This window comes from Parastagonospora nodorum (assembly GCF_000146915.1).
Source record: "Parastagonospora nodorum SN15 chromosome Unknown scaffold_10, whole genome shotgun sequence".
NCBI classification, from domain to species: Eukaryota; Fungi; Ascomycota; class Dothideomycetes; order Pleosporales; family Phaeosphaeriaceae; genus Parastagonospora; species Parastagonospora nodorum.
Genome location: NW_001884558.1, coordinates 524,152 through 545,480, shown reverse-complemented (window position 1 = coordinate 545,480; position 21,329 = coordinate 524,152). Strand labels below are relative to the sequence as shown.

At 53.3% G+C, this 21,329-nt stretch overlaps 10 protein-coding genes across 10 annotated transcripts; 3 read left to right on the top strand and 7 right to left on the bottom strand.

Moving 5' to 3' along the window:
* Nucleotides 1–343: 343 nt before the first annotated feature.
* On the bottom strand, nucleotides 344–759 carry SNOG_06926 (hypothetical protein; the record flags this gene model as incomplete). The annotated part of the gene is made up of 3 exons (XM_001797235.1): nucleotides 344–474; nucleotides 503–669; nucleotides 743–759. The coding sequence occupies 3 exons, from the start codon at nucleotides 757–759 to the stop codon at nucleotides 344–346; spliced, it is 315 nt and encodes a 104-aa protein (XP_001797287.1).
* Nucleotides 760–2,307: 1,548 nt separating this feature from the next.
* SNOG_06925 (hypothetical protein) lies at nucleotides 2,308–4,098 on the bottom strand. Its single transcript, XM_001797234.1, has 4 exons — nucleotides 3,972–4,098; nucleotides 3,487–3,889; nucleotides 2,847–3,436; nucleotides 2,308–2,797 (listed from the first exon to the last, which is right to left on the bottom strand). The coding sequence occupies exons 1-4, from the start codon at nucleotides 4,034–4,036 to the stop codon at nucleotides 2,356–2,358; spliced, it is 1,500 nt and encodes a 499-aa protein (XP_001797286.1). The 5' UTR covers nucleotides 4,037–4,098; the 3' UTR covers nucleotides 2,308–2,355.
* A 1,593-nt stretch (nucleotides 4,099–5,691) lies between these two features.
* SNOG_06924 (hypothetical protein) lies at nucleotides 5,692–6,362 on the bottom strand (the record flags this gene model as incomplete). Its single annotated transcript, XM_001797233.1, has 3 exons — nucleotides 5,692–5,980; nucleotides 6,029–6,267; nucleotides 6,294–6,362. 3 exons carry the CDS (start codon nucleotides 6,360–6,362, stop codon nucleotides 5,692–5,694), a joined length of 597 nt encoding a protein of 198 aa, XP_001797285.1.
* A 77-nt stretch (nucleotides 6,363–6,439) lies between these two features.
* Nucleotides 6,440–7,161, bottom strand: SNOG_06923 (hypothetical protein; the record flags this gene model as incomplete). Its single annotated transcript, XM_001797232.1, has 2 exons — nucleotides 6,440–6,712; nucleotides 6,853–7,161. 2 exons carry the CDS (start codon nucleotides 7,159–7,161, stop codon nucleotides 6,440–6,442), a joined length of 582 nt encoding a protein of 193 aa, XP_001797284.1.
* A 524-nt stretch (nucleotides 7,162–7,685) lies between these two features.
* Nucleotides 7,686–10,812, top strand: SNOG_06922 (hypothetical protein; the record flags this gene model as incomplete). Its single annotated transcript, XM_001797231.1, has 4 exons — nucleotides 7,686–7,791; nucleotides 7,847–8,760; nucleotides 8,809–9,042; nucleotides 9,091–10,812. 4 exons carry the CDS (start codon nucleotides 7,686–7,688, stop codon nucleotides 10,810–10,812), a joined length of 2,976 nt encoding a protein of 991 aa, XP_001797283.1.
* Nucleotides 10,813–11,890: 1,078 nt separating this feature from the next.
* On the top strand, nucleotides 11,891–13,282 carry SNOG_06921 (hypothetical protein; the record flags this gene model as incomplete). Its single annotated transcript, XM_001797230.1, has 1 exon — nucleotides 11,891–13,282. The coding sequence occupies one exon, from the start codon at nucleotides 11,891–11,893 to the stop codon at nucleotides 13,184–13,186; it is 1,296 nt and encodes a 431-aa protein (XP_001797282.1). The 3' UTR covers nucleotides 13,187–13,282.
* A 423-nt stretch (nucleotides 13,283–13,705) lies between these two features.
* SNOG_06920 (hypothetical protein) lies at nucleotides 13,706–14,280 on the bottom strand (the record flags this gene model as incomplete). Its single annotated transcript, XM_001797229.1, has 2 exons — nucleotides 13,706–13,884; nucleotides 13,971–14,280. The coding sequence occupies 2 exons, from the start codon at nucleotides 14,278–14,280 to the stop codon at nucleotides 13,706–13,708; spliced, it is 489 nt and encodes a 162-aa protein (XP_001797281.1).
* Nucleotides 14,281–14,737: 457 nt separating this feature from the next.
* Nucleotides 14,738–16,570, top strand: SNOG_06919 (hypothetical protein; the record flags this gene model as incomplete). Its single annotated transcript, XM_001797228.1, has 4 exons — nucleotides 14,738–14,783; nucleotides 15,084–15,589; nucleotides 15,631–16,304; nucleotides 16,354–16,570. 4 exons carry the CDS (start codon nucleotides 14,738–14,740, stop codon nucleotides 16,568–16,570), a joined length of 1,443 nt encoding a protein of 480 aa, XP_001797280.1.
* A 106-nt stretch (nucleotides 16,571–16,676) lies between these two features.
* Nucleotides 16,677–18,157, bottom strand: SNOG_06918 (hypothetical protein; the record flags this gene model as incomplete). The annotated part of the gene is made up of 3 exons (XM_001797227.1): nucleotides 16,677–17,347; nucleotides 17,460–17,629; nucleotides 17,799–18,157. 3 exons carry the CDS (start codon nucleotides 18,155–18,157, stop codon nucleotides 16,677–16,679), a joined length of 1,200 nt encoding a protein of 399 aa, XP_001797279.1.
* Nucleotides 18,158–18,620: 463 nt separating this feature from the next.
* Nucleotides 18,621–20,801, bottom strand: SNOG_06917 (hypothetical protein; the record flags this gene model as incomplete). Its single annotated transcript, XM_001797226.1, has 1 exon — nucleotides 18,621–20,801. One exon carries the CDS (start codon nucleotides 20,799–20,801, stop codon nucleotides 18,789–18,791), a length of 2,013 nt encoding a protein of 670 aa, XP_001797278.1. The 3' UTR covers nucleotides 18,621–18,788.
* Between the last annotated feature and the right edge of the window lie 528 nt (nucleotides 20,802–21,329).

The window sequence follows — 21,329 nt, the reverse complement described above, 5'->3', positions numbered from 1 at the left end:
TAGGGAAAAAACTACGTCGTTATCATCACGTCAGTGTACAAAGAAACCACGCGTCCTCTTGGAGATGGCGCGTGGGTACAGCATGGCACGGTTTGGAAAGGTGGCAGCCTTGACTTGTGCATTACCCGTCGCGGTTGTTTTCCGATGTCACTTGGGGCGGTGACGCAGCTACCCTCGCTAAAATGGCGCCTGAGCATGTGAACGCTCCTGCCCGTGTCACCTGCATCCATATCCATCACTTCAACATTCAACTTGATTTTGAACTTTATTTCGTACTTCCTGAGGAGGCTCCTTTATATACAGTCCTAACGAGAATTACATCCATTCCTATCCTCCCATGCACTCAATGCTTGACCCAAGAGTACGTCACCGAGACACCGAGACGGATCAAGACTGTCTTGGTCTGGATGTAGTTGTCCAGCGCAGCCTCACCAAGCTCACGGCCAATGCCGCTCTCCTTGTATCCTCTGAAGACTACACCAGTCCGAAGCGTCAGTCCAACGAAGCGTCAGTTCAACGTCCTCGCCAAGCTGCTCAGTTGGGTCGGCGGTGAGGTGCCATGGAACGCGAAGTGGCTTGAGCCTTTTGATGACGTCTACGTCTGGCGTGCTCTCGATCTTCGCTGATATAGCAGTTGTCAACTTGGATGTGTCCAGTACTAGCTCTGCACTGGCCGCTGGCGATGATGGTACATCTGTTGTTAGACTGCAGGGGCATGGGTGTAGAATTAGTACATACTTACATAAGAGAGTACTTCATCTTCCATAACACCATCTATCCTGAGTCTGACCCAAACAACCTGACATCTGTCTGGTATCAGTTCGACGGTGGTTTCATGCCCGACCCAAGCGCGCCCTTCAGCGATGAGTTCTGGCATCTCTCTAGGCACATGGGCTGGGACGCAGTTGATTCTCCACAGTTGAAGTACTCCTGACCACCACCAGAGCCACCCTCGGGACAGTCGCGCTTCTGATGGCCAGTCTCACCGCAGCCTTAGCACGCGCGGTCGCCGCCATCTCTAAAGCCGTTGGTGTTAGTGCCCTTAGCTTTAGACTTATGGTGCTTCTCGGAGTTCTTGTGGGCGTTCCAGTCTTTGGTTGGGATGATCCTGTCGCAGAGCTCGCAGGTGGTGAGGTAGGGCTTTCAAGTTCAAGAAAGCCGCTGTCAAGGTCGTCAGTGCCGCTGCTGACAAATCGAGTTCACCAGCTGCAAGCTCATCGCCCGTCCCTAGATCGCCGGTACCGCTGCCACCAAATCGAGTTCACCGGCTGCAAGCTCACCAGCTGCAAGCTCCCCGCCCGTCCCTAGATCGTCACCAACACAGTTGTCTCGAAGAATGACGAGGCCGCTCAACTTGCAAGAAAGGACGAGATTGATGAGCCCGAGTCGAGGGAGAGCATGTATCTTCGAAAGGCCGCTACGAGATTGATGAGCCCGAGTTGAGAGAGGGCATATATCTTCGGAAGGCCGCTCAACCTACGGGAAGAGACGAGATTAATGAGCCTGAGTCGAGGGAGAGCATCTATCTTTGAAAGGCCGCTTAACCTATGGGAAGAGATGAGATTGATGAGCCCGAGTCTGGCTATCTTAAAGCTCTACCACATGGCAACAGTGTTCCTGTCGATATCATCAAGTCGAGGCAGACACTCTCTAAGTAGCTCTCCGAATAAGACCGGCTTCGATTGTTTCCTCAGATTATGCACTCCTCCTCGCTTGTGTGTCTATGATTCCCAGATTTTCACCCTTCTGCCGCAATTAACAGACAGCCGCCCGGCCTTCTGCTTTACTCACCTCAGGCGGAGACACCAGTGGCCTCACCATCCTCGTCCTGAGAGTGCACGCCATGGGTATGCACTCTCATATTGACAGTATATTGTTGTTTGCTGATGCACGCAGCTCACCACCATACCCTCAAATATTACCACTAAGAAGCAGACTCGATATGTCACACTTAGTGAAGGCTCTGCAAAAAACCGAGACGCTCACGATGATTACGACAAACTATATGTCACGTATTGCACACCATTATAGGAACGATTGAGCAGCTCAAGCAAAACTATCGTGTACATCTCCAGGGTAGCGTATAGCGAGGCTTGTGGCATCTTAAGACGTGATTGGATCCTGACTGGATGTTTAATCAGTTATGCGTTTCATTCACGAGTGTGTTTTAAGTGGTGTCGAGATCTCTAGACTGCAAAACCATATCAGCGAGCTGAGGTCCGTGCACAAGAGTTTGCACTCCAAAAAAAAAAATGCCGTGAGCAACAACAACTAAATCACATCGTCAAAAACAAGTAAAGCACATCGTCGAGCTAAAAGGTTACTATATACAGTTCTTTAATACATATTTCAGTTCTAACCGAAGAGAACATCTCCGAGGCGGATCGACACAGTCTTGGTTTGAAGATAGTTGTCCAGCGCAGCCTCACCAAGCTCACGGCCTATGCCAGACTGCTTGTATCCCCCGAAGGGAAGAGCCCAGTGGAGAGCGTTGTATGTGTTGACCCAGACGGTACCGGCGCGGAGTGCGTTGGCGACCTCGATGGCCGTGTTGAGGTTGGTGGTGTGTACTGCGGCGGCAAGACCGTAGGTGGTGCTGTTGCCAATCTTGATGACATCGGCCTTGGTCTTGAACTTGGAGATAGTGCAGACTGGGCCGAAGATCTCTTCTTGCTGGATCGTCATGTCCTCGGTGACGTTGGAGAAGATGGTGGGCTCAATGAAGTAGCCCTTGTCGCCCTTGCGCTTACCACCCGTCTCAATAGTAGCTCCAGATTTCTTGCCCTCCTCAATGTAGCTGCATTTGCGTCAGTTGTGTTTTATACAGAAATGTGAGTGCAACATACCTCATGATGCGGTCAAACTGGAGCTGTGAGACCTGGGGACCCTGGAAAGTATCCTTGCTGAATGGGTCACCGACAGCGTTCTGAGCAGCTCGCTCCCTGAAGCGGGCGATGAACTTGTCGTAGATCTCTTCCTGTACGTAGATACGCGATCCAGCACAGCAGCATTGGCCGTGGTTGAAGTAAATACCGAAGTTGACCCAGTTAATGGCCTCATCGATATCGGCGTCAGCGAAGACGATGTTGGGGCTCTTGCCACCAAGCTCGAGAGTGACCTTCTTCAAGTTGGAGCCAGCAGCCGATTTCATGATCTGTCGACCGACGACGGTGGAACCGGTGAAGGCAATCTTGTCGACGTCCATGTGTGCTGAGAGGGCGGCACCAGCAATCTTACCGAAACCAGTGATGACGTTGATCACACCTGGTGGGAAACCAGCCTCCTTGATCAAGTTGGCAGCAATGTACGCGGACAGAGGAGTCTGCTCAGCAGTCTTGATGACAACGCAGTTACCAGTGGCGATGGCAGGGCCGATCTTCCATGCCCACATGAGAAGAGGGAAGTTCCAGGGGATGATCTGAGCGCAGACACCAACCTAAATTCTGTCAGGTTTGTATGCTTGGAGCAAGAGGGGATGATACTCACGGGCTCCTTGCGGATGTAGTTGAATGTGTCGGGGGTTGTGTCAACGACCTTGCCCTCGATCTTGTCTGCCCATCCACCGTAGTATCTCAGGCAACCGACGCAGGAGGGAACGTCAACGTTCTTGGCCATGTTGAAAGCCTTGCCGTTGTCGAGAGCCTCGACTGAGGCGAGGAGGTCGGCATTCTTCTCGAAGAGATCGGCAAGCTTAACAAGAAGCCTTCCACGGTTCTCGGGGGTCTCCTTTCTCCATGGGCCATTGAACGCTTTGCGGGCAGCGGCGACGGCAATGTCGACATCCTTCTCGGAAGCCTCCTGAACCTGGCAGATGACCTCTTCGGTGGAGGGGTTGATGACGTCGAAGGTCTTGCCGTCAACGGCCTTGACCCATTCGTTGTTGATGAAACTTGAAATATGTTAGTAGCTGCTTTCGTAGAGAAGGGATTGTTGGCTTCCGAAGAAAATCGGAAGCGCTCATTGTTACTCACAGACCGGTGGGCTGGTCGTATTCGCCCGTCTGAGGGGTCTTGAGCTTAACTGAGAGACCAGACATGATGATTGCTGTGCTCTGTTATCAATTAGGGTATTTTTAAGAGGGGCAAACGCGAAGAGCAGATTGTACGGCAGAAGGTGAGGGGTAGAGGGACGCGGAAATCTTAAGTACTCTTTGGCCATGCCAGCACGAAAGGAAGTCTCCACACTCGAGCACCCACACCCAGAGACTATCCCCTAACAGCCTCGGCCATGAGGAGCCAGTCCCAGGACGCTGAAGCGGCCTATCGCACGCTGCCGTACTGCAGCTCAGCGGCGCCCTGACGTACCGGCTCCAGCTCCTGCCCCGCTCTTTTGACCATTGAGAACCTACCCCTCCCCCGCAGGGCCTGCCCCAAGCCCTTCAACCGCCTCTTGGGGGCCAGATTGGGACTTTCGATCTAGCATTTGAAATCGACATATGCCCGTGCTAAGAAGCTTGTCGTGAACTTTACTGATCTTCGGCGTCAAGCGCATCACACCCGATCATCACTCAACAGCAGCCTTCCTCATTTTAGTGCTGGACACGATAGCGAAACGTGGCAACCCACCTTGCCACAATGCTAGCACCAAAAAGGCATCTTTCCTACTCCACCTTCGGCTTGCGCTCGAGCGAGCTGTCTTAGCTGAGCACCTTAGCACCACAGCATGTACGGGGGGAGACAGGGGGCAAGACGAGACGCCTAATGACATCTGGGTGCTGGCTTTCCATCCGAACGAACGTTTGCATCGGATGAGCGCATCTGTTTACCCCAGCAGCAGCAACGCGCGGGAAGCTAGAGCATGCGAGTGCCTCCAGCTGACTAGCTTATCGCGGGGAAAGCTTGCGGAAGCCAAACTAATCATGCTGGCGTGATACTCCGCACAAAAGGAGACTCTAGCTGCGAATAGAATTTAACAAAGAGACTGAATCGCGACAAGACTGACAAGCGGCATCCGTAGCCCGGCGGTGGTGTGATCCGCACGCTCAATGTCTTACCACATCTTACCACATCTTACCACATCTTAACCAAGTGCTTGAAAGCCGAACACTAGGCTGCGGTTATTAGGAGTTGCTTGCTTGCGGGGTCCTCCAGTACATACATCGGAACCGTTCCGCCTTCTTGGAGACGCGCTGAGCTGAGTGAGCAACGCAGATAACATACAATGACAGGGTCATCCTGGCACAACCGAAGCACTCATCGTATCATGTCTTCATAGTCCGTACAGGTTCATGCAGACCGGTGAACATCCGCTCATCTAACATCAAGGTAACAGGGCACTCGGCAGAACAAAGTAAGCAGGAAGAACGTGGGTGATCGAACTCAGTTAATTAGGCACTATTTTAGCAAAGTCAATCGGAACAAGAATCACGAACTTTGGATACAGTGTAGATATGGATCGCCGTCTGATTCTGTCTTGATTTAGAGCTACCTAGAACCTGGAGAACAATCTGGTTGGATCGAAAGAAAGCCGTCGTGAATAGTGTACAGAAAGGAGCCGTGTCGTGATCGGATCGTCGCCAGCAAGAAGAAGCCAGAGAAGTTATACGGTGGGTGTGGTGAATATAGACGCTCCCAAAGAAAGGCACAGAGTGTCAAGAGAGACTGATCTGAGCCGTGAACAATTTGTTGATCCGTAGCCGGGATGAAGCCAAGAAAGAAAGAGAGGGGATTTGGATGCTAGCTGTGCAGGAGCTCAGAGCATCTCGTCATCCATGGCGGTGTCACCAACGGCCGTTGTCGTCTGAACAACCTCTGCGCCGCCGGCGGCTACAACATCCGTGCTACCTTCGCCTGCAGGGAAGTAGTCGGCCATCTCGGCGTCCAATTCCTCGACGGTCTTCTTCTTGGTGCGCTCACGGGGGTTACGGCCACCACGTCCACCACGGGCTTCAGCACGTCCACCACGGCCACGACCTTTCCCAGCGGCAGCAGGGGCCGTCTTCGCGGCATTTGCAGGCTTAGGCTTGTCCTTCTTGGGTTGGCTGCAGGATGTCAGTCATGCCCGGTGCATTGAAGGTTAAAATACTTACGTGACGCGTTCAGCGAGAGAAGGCTGGGCAGCGGCAGCTCCGAGGTTTGCTGCGCTCACGAGCATCTCCACTCGGATAGGGCGACCATCGATCTTGACGCCGTTGAGCGCCGACGTGGCCTTGACGGCTTGCTCATGCTTGTTGAAAATGATGGTAGCACTGCCGAGGCTGCGACCGGTAGGGCCATACTGGAGGAGGACCTTCTTGGGCCGAACGCCGACAGCTGTAGCAAAGTAGTCCTATTAGGCGCATTAGTTGTCGTGACTGGAGTTTGTTTCGCGAAAGCAGAAGAAGACGAGTCCACCCAGGGCGGAGCGACAGTCGCGATATCCATGGTTCTGCAGTGGTGAGTGCCACTCGGAAAGTAGGTCTGAAGGACAGACGCAGAATGTGTTATGCAGCGGTGGCAGTTCAACGCAACAGGTGTCTGTTGAGCTCGTGTGCTGCGAGCCGAATCAAGAATCTGAGAGTGCTTTGCCCACGCCCACTTGATCTTGTTTGTGCAGCTCTCGAGATGTCCTGTTGGCTCGCTTGTGCTATGCCTTTCTTGTGCCACTTGGGCGGTGCCATGTACGCGGTCGGGAACGAGCGCAATGCTGAAACATCATTCTGGTACTTTCGTCGTTGCGACACTCCGGAATGTTTGCGTATTGCTAGTCTTATGCCAGTCGTGCTTGCCCAACACTGATCATGGTCTGACTTTTTGCAAATCGTTGCGAACAGACCGTACTTGGGACGGAGGAACAGCGTTGGTTTGTATGTCGGCTCGATCTCGCACATTGCGAAGTAAAGTAGGCTCAAAGACCTGCAATGGTCTGACATACCTGGAGCTGGTTCTGGTCGACATCGTGAGGCTGAAGAGAGTTAGCAAGTTGCAGGTCGTGCGTGTTGGTGGGAGTGCTTACGAGACCGCTCACGAGTATCTTGCCGTTTGTCTCTGGAATGACAGCGGCGGCAGGCGCGGCTTTCGGCTGTTTGGCAGGCCTGGTCGACTTGCCAACGCCACCTACGGGACCGGAGGGAGCTGGGCGAGCCGCATCTGAGCGACGACCGCCGCGACCGCGACCCGGACCCTTGGTTTGGCGCCTGGTCTTGAGGATGTCATCGAGGCTGGTGTCGAGCTTGGAAGACATGGTGATTTGATGGAGGTGGTAGTAAGGCGCGTAAGTGAGGCGCGGCAGTGTTGGGTAGTTTAGTGAAAGAGGTGGCTACTCAGTTGACGAGACTGAGGGAGCGTGGCCTGGCAGAGAACGTGATACAGACAAAGGGGCGCGCTGTTGTGGGGCGCAGCGCGTCAGAGCAAACGGGACTCGTGGGCTGAGAGTCGTGGATGGAGTTGCGCGTGTGTAGTGGGCTGAGCGCACTCGAGGACAGTCGTGGAAGTGATGGCTAACGAAGATGGAGTTGGGGTTGATGGTGGTGGAGTGGAAAGGAAAGGAAAGGAGGAGGGAGCGCAAGAGGGAGCAAACTTGGGAGGCAGCAGTCAGCGCGGCGGCGCTAACCCAACACAGCCACTAGCGCGTCGGCCTGGCCATGGTACCTGCCCCAAGCTTCTAGAGTGACGATAGCTCCTGCCGTCCAGGAAGCGGCGAGCATGGAACGGTAAGGGCAGTATGGCAGTCACTCCGGTAGGCGCTCGTGACCACGACATGACAACATGGCAAAGCTGACCCGAGAGCAGTGGCAGTTCAAGTTCTTTGACGTTGCGCAAGTCAAGCTACCCGATGAAGAGAGCTCATTCCTGTCCGAAGTATGCCATTGTCGCAGGCGCATATACAGGTGCTTACATCGTGTAGGTCGGAAACATAACGTCGATAGTCTCGGGTTCGGAGAGCATCTTCTTCGGCAGCGCAGATGGCATCGTGCGCATCGTGTCGCAGGCCTTCAAGGTCGTGCGCGCGTTCAAGGCACATGACACGGGTGCAATCAACTACATGAAGCAGATCGAGGGCACGTCGCTACTGGTTACCATAGCCGAGGACCTGTCGGACGAGCCAGTACTCAAAGTATGGGCTCTGGATAAGCTGGAAAAGAAGACGGGCATACCGCGCTGCCAGAGCACCCTGACCATCCACAACGGACGGAAGCAGTTTCCCATATCTGCATTCGCTGCGCTCGACGATCTCTCTCAGCTTGCCGTCGGCTTCGCAAATGGTGCTGTTACGGTTGTTAGAGGCGATCTCATACACGATCGGGGCGCCAGGCAGCGGACCGTTTTCGAATCTGAGGAGCCTATTACTGGGATAGAGTTCCGTGAAGGGAGCATCACCACGCTGTACATTGCGACAACGAACCGGATAATGACACTTGTGATATCTGGCAGGGGTCAAGGACAGCCAGCCAAGTCGCTCGACGAGTACGGCTGCGGGGTGGATTGCATGGCTGTCGACAAGACCACGCGGGAGGTCGTCGTAGGAAGGAGCGATGCCATCTACTATTACGGCCAACATGGCCGAGGACCCCCTTATACGTACGAAGGCGAGAAGAAGAAGGTGTCGGTGTACAAGGACTATGTCGTGATTGTTGCGCCCCCCAAATCAAACGCTATGCCACGGTCGAATCCATTGCGAGCTTTTGGCATTGGGGCTACTGACGATGTTTTCAACACATCGAGCTTTACCCTGCTCAACACAGAATTGCGGTTTGTGGCGCATCAGGAGCAATTGACGTCTCAAGTCAAAGCAGTCATATCAGAGTGGGGTGATTTGTTTGTCTTCACCATGGACGGAAAGGTGGGTTCACATTCGTTCTCATCGAGATGCGCTTCTGACAGCAATTAGATCTTTCGATATCACGAGAAGCCGTTTGCACAGAAGCTGGACATACTATACCAACGTAATCTGTATGTCCTGGCCATCAATCTCGCACAAAAGGCTGGATTAGATGCTGCACAACAGAATGTCATCCTTAGAAAGTTTGGCGATCACCTGTACTCGAAGCAAGACTACGACACAGCTATGCAGCAATACTTGAAGGCAATCGATAACACGGAGCCTTCTCAGGTCATTCGCAAGGCAAGCTCAGCGCAACCACTCTTTCTCCCTACGCTAACGCTACAGTAGTTCCTGGACACGCAAAGGATACACAATCTGATAGAGTATCTGGAAGAGTTGCACGACCACCACAAAGCGACGTCAGATCATACGACACTACTACTGAACTGCTACGCGAAGCTCAAAGATGTCGAGAAGCTGGAGGAGTTCATCAAGTCGCCCGACGACTTGAAATTCGATCTCGACACCGCCATTTCGATGTGTCGGCAAGGCGGTTACTACGATCAAGCGGCTTATCTTGCTCGAAAACACGGCGAGCACGAGCTTGTTGTTGACGTGCTTATCGAAGATTCCAAACGATATGCCGAAGCACTGGCATACATTTGGCGATTGGAGCCTGAGGTTGCCTACTTCAATCTGATGAAGTACGCGACAGTACTGCTACAGCACACTGCCAAGGACACTACACAATTATTTATCGACTATTACACCGGTAACTTTTGTCCGAAGAAGGACGCTATCGTGATACCAAACGCTCCAGCGACGCCGGGAGGGATAGGCATGGGCCTTGGTGTTGCATCAAGTGCCGTGCAGAACCTCGCCGCTCTGCTACCTCTACCATACATGAACACAAGTTCCGTGGCATCAACTCCCCTCAGCGAGCAGAAGAGTACAATGAGCCAAGCTCAGATAGTAGAGACGACTACGGACGAGCCTGCGCCTGAGTACACGGTGCCCAAGCCGCGGACCGCATTTTCGGCGTTCGTGGACCACTCTCAAGAGTTTATCGTATTCCTAGAGGCATGCATCGCGTCCGAGAACCTTCGCGAAGACGACAAGGTCGATCTGTACACAACACTGTTCGAAATGTACCTGCACACCGCATCATCAAAGAAGGATGGAGAGCGACAAGAGTGGGAAAACAAGGCCAAGAAGCTTGTGGAAGGAAGAGACATACCCATCGACACTTCGAATGTTCTGCTCCTCTCGCATCTCTCAAATTTCCGTGATGGGGCTATATTAGTACGCGAACAGCAGGGATTGCATTTCGATATCTTCCGCTCCTACACCGCCGCCAACGACACCCAAGGCGCCATCCGAGCGCTACGAAAGTATGGTCCCGAAGAGCCTGCACTGTATCCAGCTGCTCTTGCATACTTTACATCTTCGCCAGATGTCCTCGCAGAAGCAGGCGATGAGCTCGATAGTGTACTCAAGAAGATTGACGAGGATGGTCTAATGGCTCCCCTCCAAGTTATCCAGACACTCTCCACAAATGGTGTCGCAACAATGGGCATGATCAAATCATACCTCAGCACAACCATTGAGCGCGAGCGCTCTGAAATCGCATCCAATCGTCGTACCATCGAGACGTTCCGTTCCGACACTGAGACCAAGAAGAATGAACTACAGAAACTCAACACCAAACCCGAAGTCTTCCAAGCCAGTCGCTGCCAGGTATGCATGAAGACGCTCGAACTACCTGTTGTGCACTTCTTGTGCAAGCACAGCTACCATCGGAGTTGTTTGAGCACGGACGAAGATGTTGAGGATGCGGAGGTTGAATGCCCAGTATGCAGTGGGCAAAATGCTACAGTGAAGGCGATCAGACGCGCGCAGATAGAGAGCGCGGAGAGGCATGATTTGTTCCAAGATGCGCTCAAGAGGGGAAGAGATGGGTTTGCGGTCATTAGTGAATGGTTTGGGAGAAGGTGTTATGGGTGTAGCAAGTGCGGATTAGAGCAGAGTATGAGTACAAAGCTCTCCTGCTGCCTCCCTCTCCTTCCATAATTGAAGAGCGCACATATATACATGTCTACAATCTACTTTCCTGGTCAAACGTATTCGCTCCTAGTGACCATGATACATCATCGATAGCCAGAATTCAGTATGACATCGAATACACTGCTTGCTTCAAGACTTAGACAAATCGCTCTTCCCAAATCAATAGTAAACATACAACCTGCAGTCACGACTTAACACCACTAGGAGAGTGAATGACACACGGAGAACAGAGCTTTAGGTACGTACACTTCACACCTTTCATCCACTCACTCATACCTACCTACAGGTTGGGGGAATTGGGGGAGGTGAATCAGGGTACTTAGGGAGAGGAATAAAAGCGGGTATCATACTGAACGACCGATTGATTTGGGTCGAAGTCATTATAAGAGTGAGCGTCGTAGTACGACAGGTGCGGCATTGTGTATCCTGGAGGTTTCCGCCGCACGTTGCCCAGCATTTGGGTACCGAGATAAGCCAATGTAAGATTCTGGTGTCTTAGAAAGCTACTCATGGGTTGAGCAGGATGCCGTTACGGTTTTCCGAACATAGGCAGAAGATGGTGAATGTGTGGGAGAAATCTATGAGGTCGGTGCAGGTTCCAAGTTCACCACTGCATTTAGCGAACCAATCATAATGGAATGTGCAATGACCCACGATTTTCTCCCCCCAGTTTGCTAGTGACTCCTGCAATGCGATATAGCTGCGCACTTGAGCGACAACATCAAGTCCAGTGCCGATGATGCCTATACCGGACTGAATATTTGCCATCTCCTGTTGCCGAACTCACCCTGTCCACGCCACTTGGATCAGATATGCCTACATATCTTGTCAGACTCGCGCAAACGCACGAGAGCTTTCGCAAAGCTGAGCTGCAAGCTCTAGCAGATCTTGCTGGTGTTAAATTGGAGTTTATCAAGTACGATGAAAATGTGGGTATATGTATGCTGCGTTCCGCTGTCTTTCTTTTTGTCACCATTTTCTTTCCCAACACACACGTCTTCATCAGTCCTAATGTTCCTAGTCTCCATACTGCCTTGTGAACCTGGATTCCGATGCTGCAGCAAAAGCTATAGTCACGCGTAGTATGCTTGCCCAAGGGATCTACGAACTATGGGGCGAAGGTGCAAACTATGATGCACTTCACGAATCAGTCAAGAGCAATTCAATTTCGAAATGGTCGAAATATGACCATTCATCTTTCCGATTCACGGTTGAAGGCTACCAAGGCGGAAAGAACTCAGCTGAGCAGGGCGCCATCATCGACTCGTTCGCGTATCTCGGCTTCAAAGGAGCGCCACAGATGCGCAACCCTGATGTATCATTCCGCGTCTTCGAAAACTACGACTTGGACGTCAAGGTACCGAAGTACATGTACTTTGGGCGCTTCATTGCAGACTCTTGTCGCAATGAAGCGAAGAAGACGTATGATCTCAAGAAGCGACACTACATCAGTACTACTTCCATGGACGCAGAACTTACACTCTTAACCGCCAACATCGCACAAGTAGCGCCTGGAAAAGTGTTCTACGACCCGTTCATGGGCACTGGTGGCTTTCCAATCGCATGTGCGCACTTCGGCGCCATAGTATTTGGTAGCGACATCGACGGCCGCACGATCCGCGGGCTAGGAGGCAGCGCAAGAAGAGGACAAACAGGCAAAATGGACGTCATCGGCAACTTCAAGCAATACGGCCTCCTATCCAACTACCTAGGCGGCTTCGTCTCCGATCTCACAAACACTCCGCTACGAATCATTCCACGCGACAAGGACTTCTCCAAGGGCTACCTCGACGGCATCGTCTGCGACCCACCATACGGCATCCGCGAGGGTCTCAAAGTGCTCGGCTCGCGGCAGGAATTACTCGAGAGTGAACGCCAATCACACCAGGATCAGTACAAAGCACCGGGATACATCCCACCAAAGCGCCCATACTCCTTCACCGCGCTGCTCGACGACATCCTCGCCTTCGCCGTCGCGACGCTCGTCGACAACGGGCGGCTCAGCATGTGGATGCCGACGGCCAACGACGAGGACATCGAGCTCATCATCCCTTCACACCCATGCCTGAAACTCGAATCAGTCTGCGTACAAGCGTTCAATAAGTGGTCGCGGCGCCTGCTTACGTATCGGCGGCTGCGCGAGGAAGAGGTGCCTGAAGGTGCGCTGGAGATGGTCAAGAGGGAGTATGAGAAGGGTACGAGGGCGAGCGATTTGAACGATTTTAGGAGGAAGTATTTCCAGGGGTTTAGGGAGTTTAATAATATGCGGTCGGAGATTCAGAGGATGAAGATGGGGGAGGGGAAGGTGGAGGCGGCGAATGGGACGGAGGCGAAGAGTGAGGATAAGGAGGTGGATGAAGCCCCGGAGAAGAGTGTTTGATTCGATGATATCAAGCTGAGGCGTATCAGCCTGGTCTTCTTATAAGCCGCTCAATCGCGTTGCTGGTAATACAGCCCTCTCGTGGTCCAATATCCTAATTGTTGTTACAAGGCTCCATCTGCAAATAGGCCATGCCCTCTAATTGTCGCGTCTAGCAATGACCAAAAACATGCAAGGGCCGGGCATGACTGAACAGCTTAGACTTGCGTGAAAGGATTTTGACAGGACAGACGCCAGGACTGAGCGGTGGCCCGGGTCGAGCTTTAAGGGGAGGCGTATTAGCAGTACGGCGGTTGGTGTACATCTCGTGAGCTCGGAGTTGTGCGTTCATGGTTGATTGACAGATGCGTTGAGTGATTTATCGATGATGAGTCGAGCGAGAGAGTTCCTTGGTTGGGGAGCGTTTAGGAGTACGAGCGCTTCCATGTGGTAGTACTTCTAGGTCCAGAGGCACATAGCTTTCACCCACAAACTTTCACCTTCACCATCCACCAAACACGCGGATACCATGACCATCTTTCAGCTGTCATCTTCGTCATCATCCTCATCATAATCAGCATCCCTATCTCGATTTGATATCGCCTTCTCCTCGGCTATCTTCTTCAGCAATCTCAACAACCTCTGCTCATCATCCTCCTCTCTTTCTTCTATCAGCGTCGTGATGGTTTCATGCTGCGCCGCCACCAATTCTAGGTAGTCTACACACAGTGTTTGCACGTCTTCCAGTAACCCTTGAACTACTCATTATATGAATCAATGCAACACATTAATTGAGAAGAGAGACTCTGCGCGGTCAACTCTCTGCGGCTGATTAGGCGCTCTTGCTCCTCGATTAACGCGTCTTTGGTCTTTTCGCTTGCAAGCAGCTGTTGGATTTGTGTGTCGGTGGAGTCTAGGTGGGGAGGTTGTAGAAGTATCCTGCGGGTGCAGCCTGAGGCGAAGATGGCAGCAGACGCGGAGATGAGAGAGGGCCAGGTTGGTGTGAAGGCGGGCTTGGTTGGAGTAGGGAGTTGATTCGTGCTTATAGAGCATCGTTGGATGTGTGAGGCAGTACGGCGAGCAAGTCGCGGAAGAAATGACATATATGGCGGCATTCTTGCGCGAATTTGATTTCAATTCAATCTATGATATGTTCCCTGTTGAAAACAATTGCACCGCACGCTTCCAAAGTTGCTGCGATCAAAATTCGTTTAGATCAGGTATTCGGTACGGTTTATTGATTCAATGGGATTGATGTCCAACAGCCGTGTTAATCTGCTCGTGATGGAAGCGCAGACGAATTGATCTTGCGATTGGTCGAACAAGGTGTAGTGGAGGTCACGGCGTGGGGTTGGAGTGAATGATGCGCGTAGGTCGATGTCCGTGCGCAAAGATGCCGAACAATTTGGGGAACAAACATCTGAAGCAGCAATGCTCGCCAGAGCTCGCCCCTCAGCGGACCCTGCATTATCTCTTCTGGTCGATATAAGCAAATGAGGTGACATCCAATTGATTAGTCACCAACAGTACCGGAAACACGTGCACCGCCTGGGGTGAGCAGGCGTTTTCGCAATGTCCCTCCTCCGCCCATCTTGCGCCACCCTTGCACGCCGACTGTGTACCGCCCACACACAGCTCGAGCACGCTTCAAGATCGCCTGTCCTCGCCCTACTGCAATCATACCGAAAGTCGCGACCACAATGCCGGTCATTCCATACCACTCGTCGCTACATGGCCAAAGTCATAGACACACCAGCAAACCCCACATTGCCACACGTTCCGAAGCGCACAGTGCGGATAGGCCCATTACCAGACGGGAGGGTAGACGATAGAACGGTCAGAAGGATATTTGGCTCTAAACTATCCCCAGCTGACGCCAACAATGTGCTGCGAATACTACATCACCGCCGGACAGCAGGGTCATTGGCCGATTATGGCGTGGACAACCTGGGCAAGCAATACACACACGTGAGCCGAGAGACGGCTCTGAAAGGACTGGAATGGCTACGCGAGGTATACCCTATCGACGAGGCGCGAGCGGCCGAAGAGTGGGCTGAGAAGGAAGCAAACCGCATACAATACGAGCTGTGGTTAGCAGACCCAGAGACAGAGTCCAAGTACAAGGACCCCGCGCGAGCCTTCAAGGAGCAAATGCAGAAGGAAGAGGAAGAGCGACAGCAACAAGAACGAGACGAGCGGAAGATTGGCATACTACACGCCGGCAAGTCGCAGTTCGAGCGCAACATCGAAGAGAAGCGCAAACAGCGATTGGAGGAGATCACGCGCGTGGCTGAGGAGAAGGAGGAGAAGGAGCGCGAAATGGAAGAGAAGCTTGCGACCGGCGAATGGGTGAAAACACCCACGGGAAAACAGCTCATGAAGCCAGGCCAATCCACATATGTCGACGTCTTTGGGCGGGAAATGGTCAGCAGGCGCAAACGAAGAGCAAGAGAAATACTCAGCAGAAATCGCTTTCGGGATTCGCCTCTGAGGAGGAGATGCTGTCAAAGACCACCTTGGGTAACTATGTCCTTCCTATCCATCCCGACTTCGATACTAACACCACCCAGGCCCAACGACTCTACCCAATGACCGCCTTCGTCCTCTTCACCGTCATCCTCAGCTACGGCTTCGCGCACTACTACCTCCCCCCATCGCCCTCGTACCGCCTCTTCCCCGACGTCTCCCCCTCAATCGCCACACTCGGCGCCCTGCTCGTCATCAACGGTGCCGTCGCGATAGCGTGGCGCATCATGCCTCTCTGGCCGCTTATGATCCGCTACTTCATGCACGTTCCCGGATACCCGCGCGCCGTCCAGTCCGTCCTAAACGTCTTCAGCCACGTCCAGTACGAGCACTTGCTTGCCAACATGATGACGCTGTGTATTCTTGCGCCCGCATGCCACGACCTCGTCGGCAGGGGGACCTTCCTCGGCACATACATCTCCGCAGGCGCGGTCGGTACGCTGGCAAGCTTGTACTGGGCGAATCTCGGCAGGGGGGTCATTTCGGCGCATTCTGTGGGCGCGAGTGCGGCTATTTGGGGCATTGCGTCGCTGTTCCTACTGTTGACGGACAAGGAGAAGATTAAAGTCCCGTTCCTAAAGGATGTGGAGTTCTCGTTTTGGCCCAAGATGTTGTTTGTGGCGTTTTTTCTGGTCGAGCTTAGGACGGCGTTTTCGCCAAAGAACGCTGATGGATCATGCGAGTCATTTTGGAGGCATGGCGGTGGGCATTGCTGTTGCGGGGTATTTGCGCGCCACGGGCTTTCATGAGAAGAGGCTTGGGGCGGAGGCGGGAGTGCAGGAGAGAGCGGGCGTAGATGACAAGACTGTGGATGCAGGTGCTATGGCGAAAGAGGGCTTGAAAGAGGTCAAGGATAGCTTGACCAAGAGCTCGAAGTAACATGGCCAAGGTGATGTTGTAGGATACTGTATATACATGTACAAACACCGCCTTTCCGATACCCAAGTCAAGTATTATACAACCGTCTCCGTCTCCGTCTCCTTGCTCAACTCGTTCCATCAACTTTCATCAAAACCCCCATATTCATGCCCACCACCAACCGCACCATATCCCAATCCCCTCCCTCGCCCACAAAATCCATAACCACAACCCCCGTCCCCGCATCCCCATCTCCCTTCCTCCTCACTCCAGCCATCTCATCCCCCAAAGCATGCCCCCCACACAACCACTCCTCCATGCCCTTATTCACCCTCCCCGCGATAACCCCTGGCCAACACCCCCTATTCCAAAAATTGCTCGCGGAGAGAAAATTCAAATACAGCGGGCCCGGCGGCACAGGATTTGTCCTATCTGTCGTGACGCCCGGAATATGATGTTGACACGCCGCCGCGCGCACAAGGTGCGCGTTGACGTGTTGGATTTTCTCGGGGGATGCTGGTGGGCTGCATGACTTCGCAGAAGATCTTGGAGGCAGAAGACAGGGTTGGGGTTTGGGGAAGAAGGGCGTGTGAGGAATTGTGCGGCCAGGGGGTGGCGTCCAGGCCGTAGGTGGGTGTGGGCGAGGCGTAGCGTCTGACGAGGACGAGTTTGCTGCGGACGGCGCCGAGGTAGGGGATAGTAGGTGATGTATACCACTGCGAGGCGTTGGGGCCGATGTAGTGCTCCGCGAGGATGTGGGCGAGGTGCTGGTCATGTGGCGGAGCCGACGCCCTCGCGCTTGAGGGACATCAGTATGGTCTTCGTGGGGTTGGCCAGGCGAGGAAGGTGTAGCATGTTTGCAGGATGGGGGCAAAGTATTTGGGGCCGGTGAGGCTGTTGGGGAACGCACCGTGTACGAGGAAGAGATCTTTCTTGGTTGGGTCTGTGGCATGGACGGGCTGGAGGCGTATGTCTAGGAAGCGGATACCTTGATCGAGTTGCGTCTCAATGTCGGCCACTTGACAGCGGACGGAGGGGAGAGCACGGTAGTGTGCGTGCGAGTTATGTGTGCCTGGTATACTGATGGCTGATAGAGGGAGAGTGTCTGGTAGCGTGGACATCCATTTCTTGTAGTCGACCAGGTGGTTGGCATGTATGGCCAGATGAGCAGTCGGCCTCGAAGGATGGAATAGTGCTGTATAGGTCGATGATGAAGCCTGATGTCAACGGTGTAAAGGCTTGTGATGACTTTTGGGTGTATGAAGGGTGAGTATCAATACGATGTCGGGAGCCTTTAGCATCCTCAATGGTAAGACGCAGCGTGATTTTGGCTGCTGGCAATTCATCGCCATCGTTCTTAAGTGAATCTTGCTGATCTATAGTATGTGACTCGTAAGGTGCCAGCGTTATGCTCACATCAAGACGTTTGAAGCTCCCAGCATGTTCTCCCAGCTTGGGTGCTGATGGAATTGCGGATGTAATGTTTCTCGAGCGGAATAAGTACCCACTAGGTTTACTTTGTGCCGTATTGGGGTCTTGGAACTGCTCGATCCGTTTAATGGAAAGCGGTGCCGATGTGAGATTTCGCACTCCAAGAGAAGTCGACATTGCTATTTGCTCCAAAATCAAACTCTTTCCAATGCAGAATGGGCCCGGCAGTCCTAGCGAATCTAGTCCACTTGTAGATCCAAAGCTATCTCCTGCACGTTGCTCCGCAAAGCTAACAATACCTCATCTGCTTCTACAGATAACAAAAGGGCAAATGTACCAGATGGTATACTGCGTTAAAAGCGAGAGAAGGAGAGGAACATCAAGTGGTCGACCCATGAATGTTCGTCTTGATGCCAAGGTCGCGCTAACCGGTTGAAGACGCGACCTCGACGCGTAACCATGTGCCCAAAACACAAGACACGTTGTAGTCATTTCCGAGTGACTCTACAACTTCAATTGTTCATATCAGATCAGGACACACGCACATTATGAACATTGAAGAGGGTTAGGGAACCGTATGTCATTGACCGCTAACAAGAGCCTAAGCATGCGGCCTCAGCATCCTGTAGGAATGAAACATTGAAGAATGTACCCATCAACTCGGGTATCATACAATCGGACTGAAAGATGCAAGTCAAGAACGAGCACTACTGGTACAAAACCCCCCACCTCTAAACACCTAATGCGCATTCGAACCTAAACTGCGAACAGTGGGAAACTCTTTAAACACCCGGCAATGCGATCGCTACTAATCAGAAAAAATGTGACCCATGTTCTTAGGCACGGAGGGTGGGTGTACAATCTCGTTCCTCTGAGAGCTTGCGGTAGAAGGACGTGAATTGCTCGTTGGTGAACAGCCAAATCCGAACTTCTGTAGTTCCTCCTCGCGTAGCTGATCACTAGCAGTGCGATTCCTTGTTGGTGTGAAGCCTTCCACCACTGGACGCTCGAGTACGTGATTGTTTCGATGGTTTGTATCCGACAGTTCTGCCATGTGATAGCCTTTCTTGATGACAGTGAGCTTGGATTTCCTGGGGGTATACGGCCGCTTCCCAACATGTATTGTGTCGTCAACGTTCTCTTTGGGCACAGGCTGGAGCTTTGCGTCGTATTCGGACTTGACGAATGTTGCAGCGGGCTTGGTGGCCTTGGACAACGGCTTGCCCGCAAGTTTGGCACTTCTTTTAGTCGCCTTGAAGACAGCGTTGATACCAGGAATTTCTGCATTGGTCTCCTTCTTTGCTCTGCTCTTGCCCACGGTTGCCTTCTTGGGTTGGGACTTCTTTGCAGGTGCTTTCGCTGCGACTTTGCCGAACAAATCCATCTGGGCGTCCGACTTTCGCTTTGTCCCCTTCTTCGACGGAGTAGGCTGCTCTTGGGCCATCGTCTGTGGGAAGATGCGAGGACTTTGCCCTGGAGTGAGATGTCCTGCATTCCTAATGACGCCGGGCTTCCTCGGGGTGCCAATGATGACCTCTGCCCTCTGCTTCTCTTTAACCTTGCTCACATCGGCGTCGGTAACCTCCTTGTAGTCCATTAGGTCATCCCACTTGCGCATGTTGGCGTGACGCGCGACCTCGTCGCAGGGTCCCTTGACCACTAGGTCCCAGACGTCTTCGAGTTCCTTGCCCAATGGCTCCGGGTCGTTGTTGATCCAGACTGCAACGCCGTCCTTTCTGTCCCTTACGATCTTGCACATTTCACGGGCGATCCTGCGAACACCAGGTACCTTCAGAGTAGTTCCTGCTACAATGACCGCGTCAGGGCGCAAACGCATATCGGCAGCTGCGCATGATCCAATCGCTTCGTCGTCGGGATTGTGCTCGTTGTAGAGTACCATGCGCGGGCGAAGTCTCCCGATGCCGTGACTACGCTTGTCTGCCACCAGGCGAACGTTGTCGTTTTCAACGCACGTGGGGCATGGGGGCGGTGTTGGTCCACTGAACATGTCGGCATCGAATGGCGCTAGGTCATGGCACTTGGAGCAAACCATGTAATCGAGGCCACCATGTACCTGAACGGTCTTGGGCCAAGGTCCCTTCTTGGGGAAGGGAATCTGGGTGCTCAGCGGTGGCAGCGACGTGTCGATGCCGTCGACATTTTGGGTATACAGTCGCATGAGCCGGCCTTCCTGGGCTAGTGTTGCGAGGAGATGATGAAAAGCAGTGGGCTGTGCAGACTTTGTGTGTTGCGACAGAGTGCGTACCATGTCGTGGAATGTCGATGTGGAGTTGTCATCTTGGTAGACAGACGCGTCGAAAAGATCCTTGCCCGAGGACTTGAGTTTGTGCTCCTTCTTCAGGCTGTTGAACAGACCTGTCGCTGATCGGAAGTCGGGAATGCCAGCCGACACGGAGATTCCTGCGCCAGCGATAACCACAATCTTGCGCTTCTTGTGGAGAACGTTGAGTAAGCGCTGTAGCTGCGGCTGCTCGTCCTCATCGATCTCCGCGTTGGTGAGGTCGAGGCGCTCGGTAGTGCGCTCCTTGGGGTCTGCAAGCTTTCTCTTCTTGCGAGGGGGCGCGCCATCGTCGTTGCTGGATGACGGCGAGGGCATGTCTTCTGGCACAGGAGAAGTCTTGGTGGATGATCGACGCGAAGAAGAGGGCGACAGGTACGGGCGCCGTTTGGCGAACGAGCGGTCCGTGTCGCTGGGAGGTGTAGGTGACCGAGAAAGAAGAGAAACCTCTGAATCGGACGCGTCTGAAGGGATGGGACTGCTCAAGGGCGAGCTCGGCCCGTTATCTAGGCAGAACGACATGGTGAAGGGCAGGTTCTGACGTGAATGCCTCGGGTTTACGACAATAGGAAGGGGCAATCGGCCGTCGTGGGTAGGTAGACTCGGTGAGGAGCGTGAGATGCACCTTCCAGCCAAGGGATGGTCCGCGCACGCGCTCAGGCCAACATGTACAGCACGATAACAGAAGTCGCAAGCATGTACTGCACGTATATACACAGACTCTTGGCTAGCGGGCGTCGTGCTGGGGGTGGATGGGGGATCGTAAAGTTGATCGCAGTGGTGGAAGCTGGGCTGTGGGTCGTGCCGTCACCGCCGAGTTGCCTGCTGTCCGGGCGACTGATTGCGTGGGGATGGGAGCGGCGCTAGGGCATCGTGACGGAAAAAGAAAGCGCGGCTGTTATAGGGAAGGTGCGCGTTTGCGGCAGGCGCGGTCGCGTTGTGAGCGATGAAGGTGAACGGGCGTGGTAGTGGTCGCGAAACGGGGAGGTTGGCAACAGAGGGCACCCGGGACACCTCGAATGACAATGCCAAGGCTGCGAACTGCAGGCC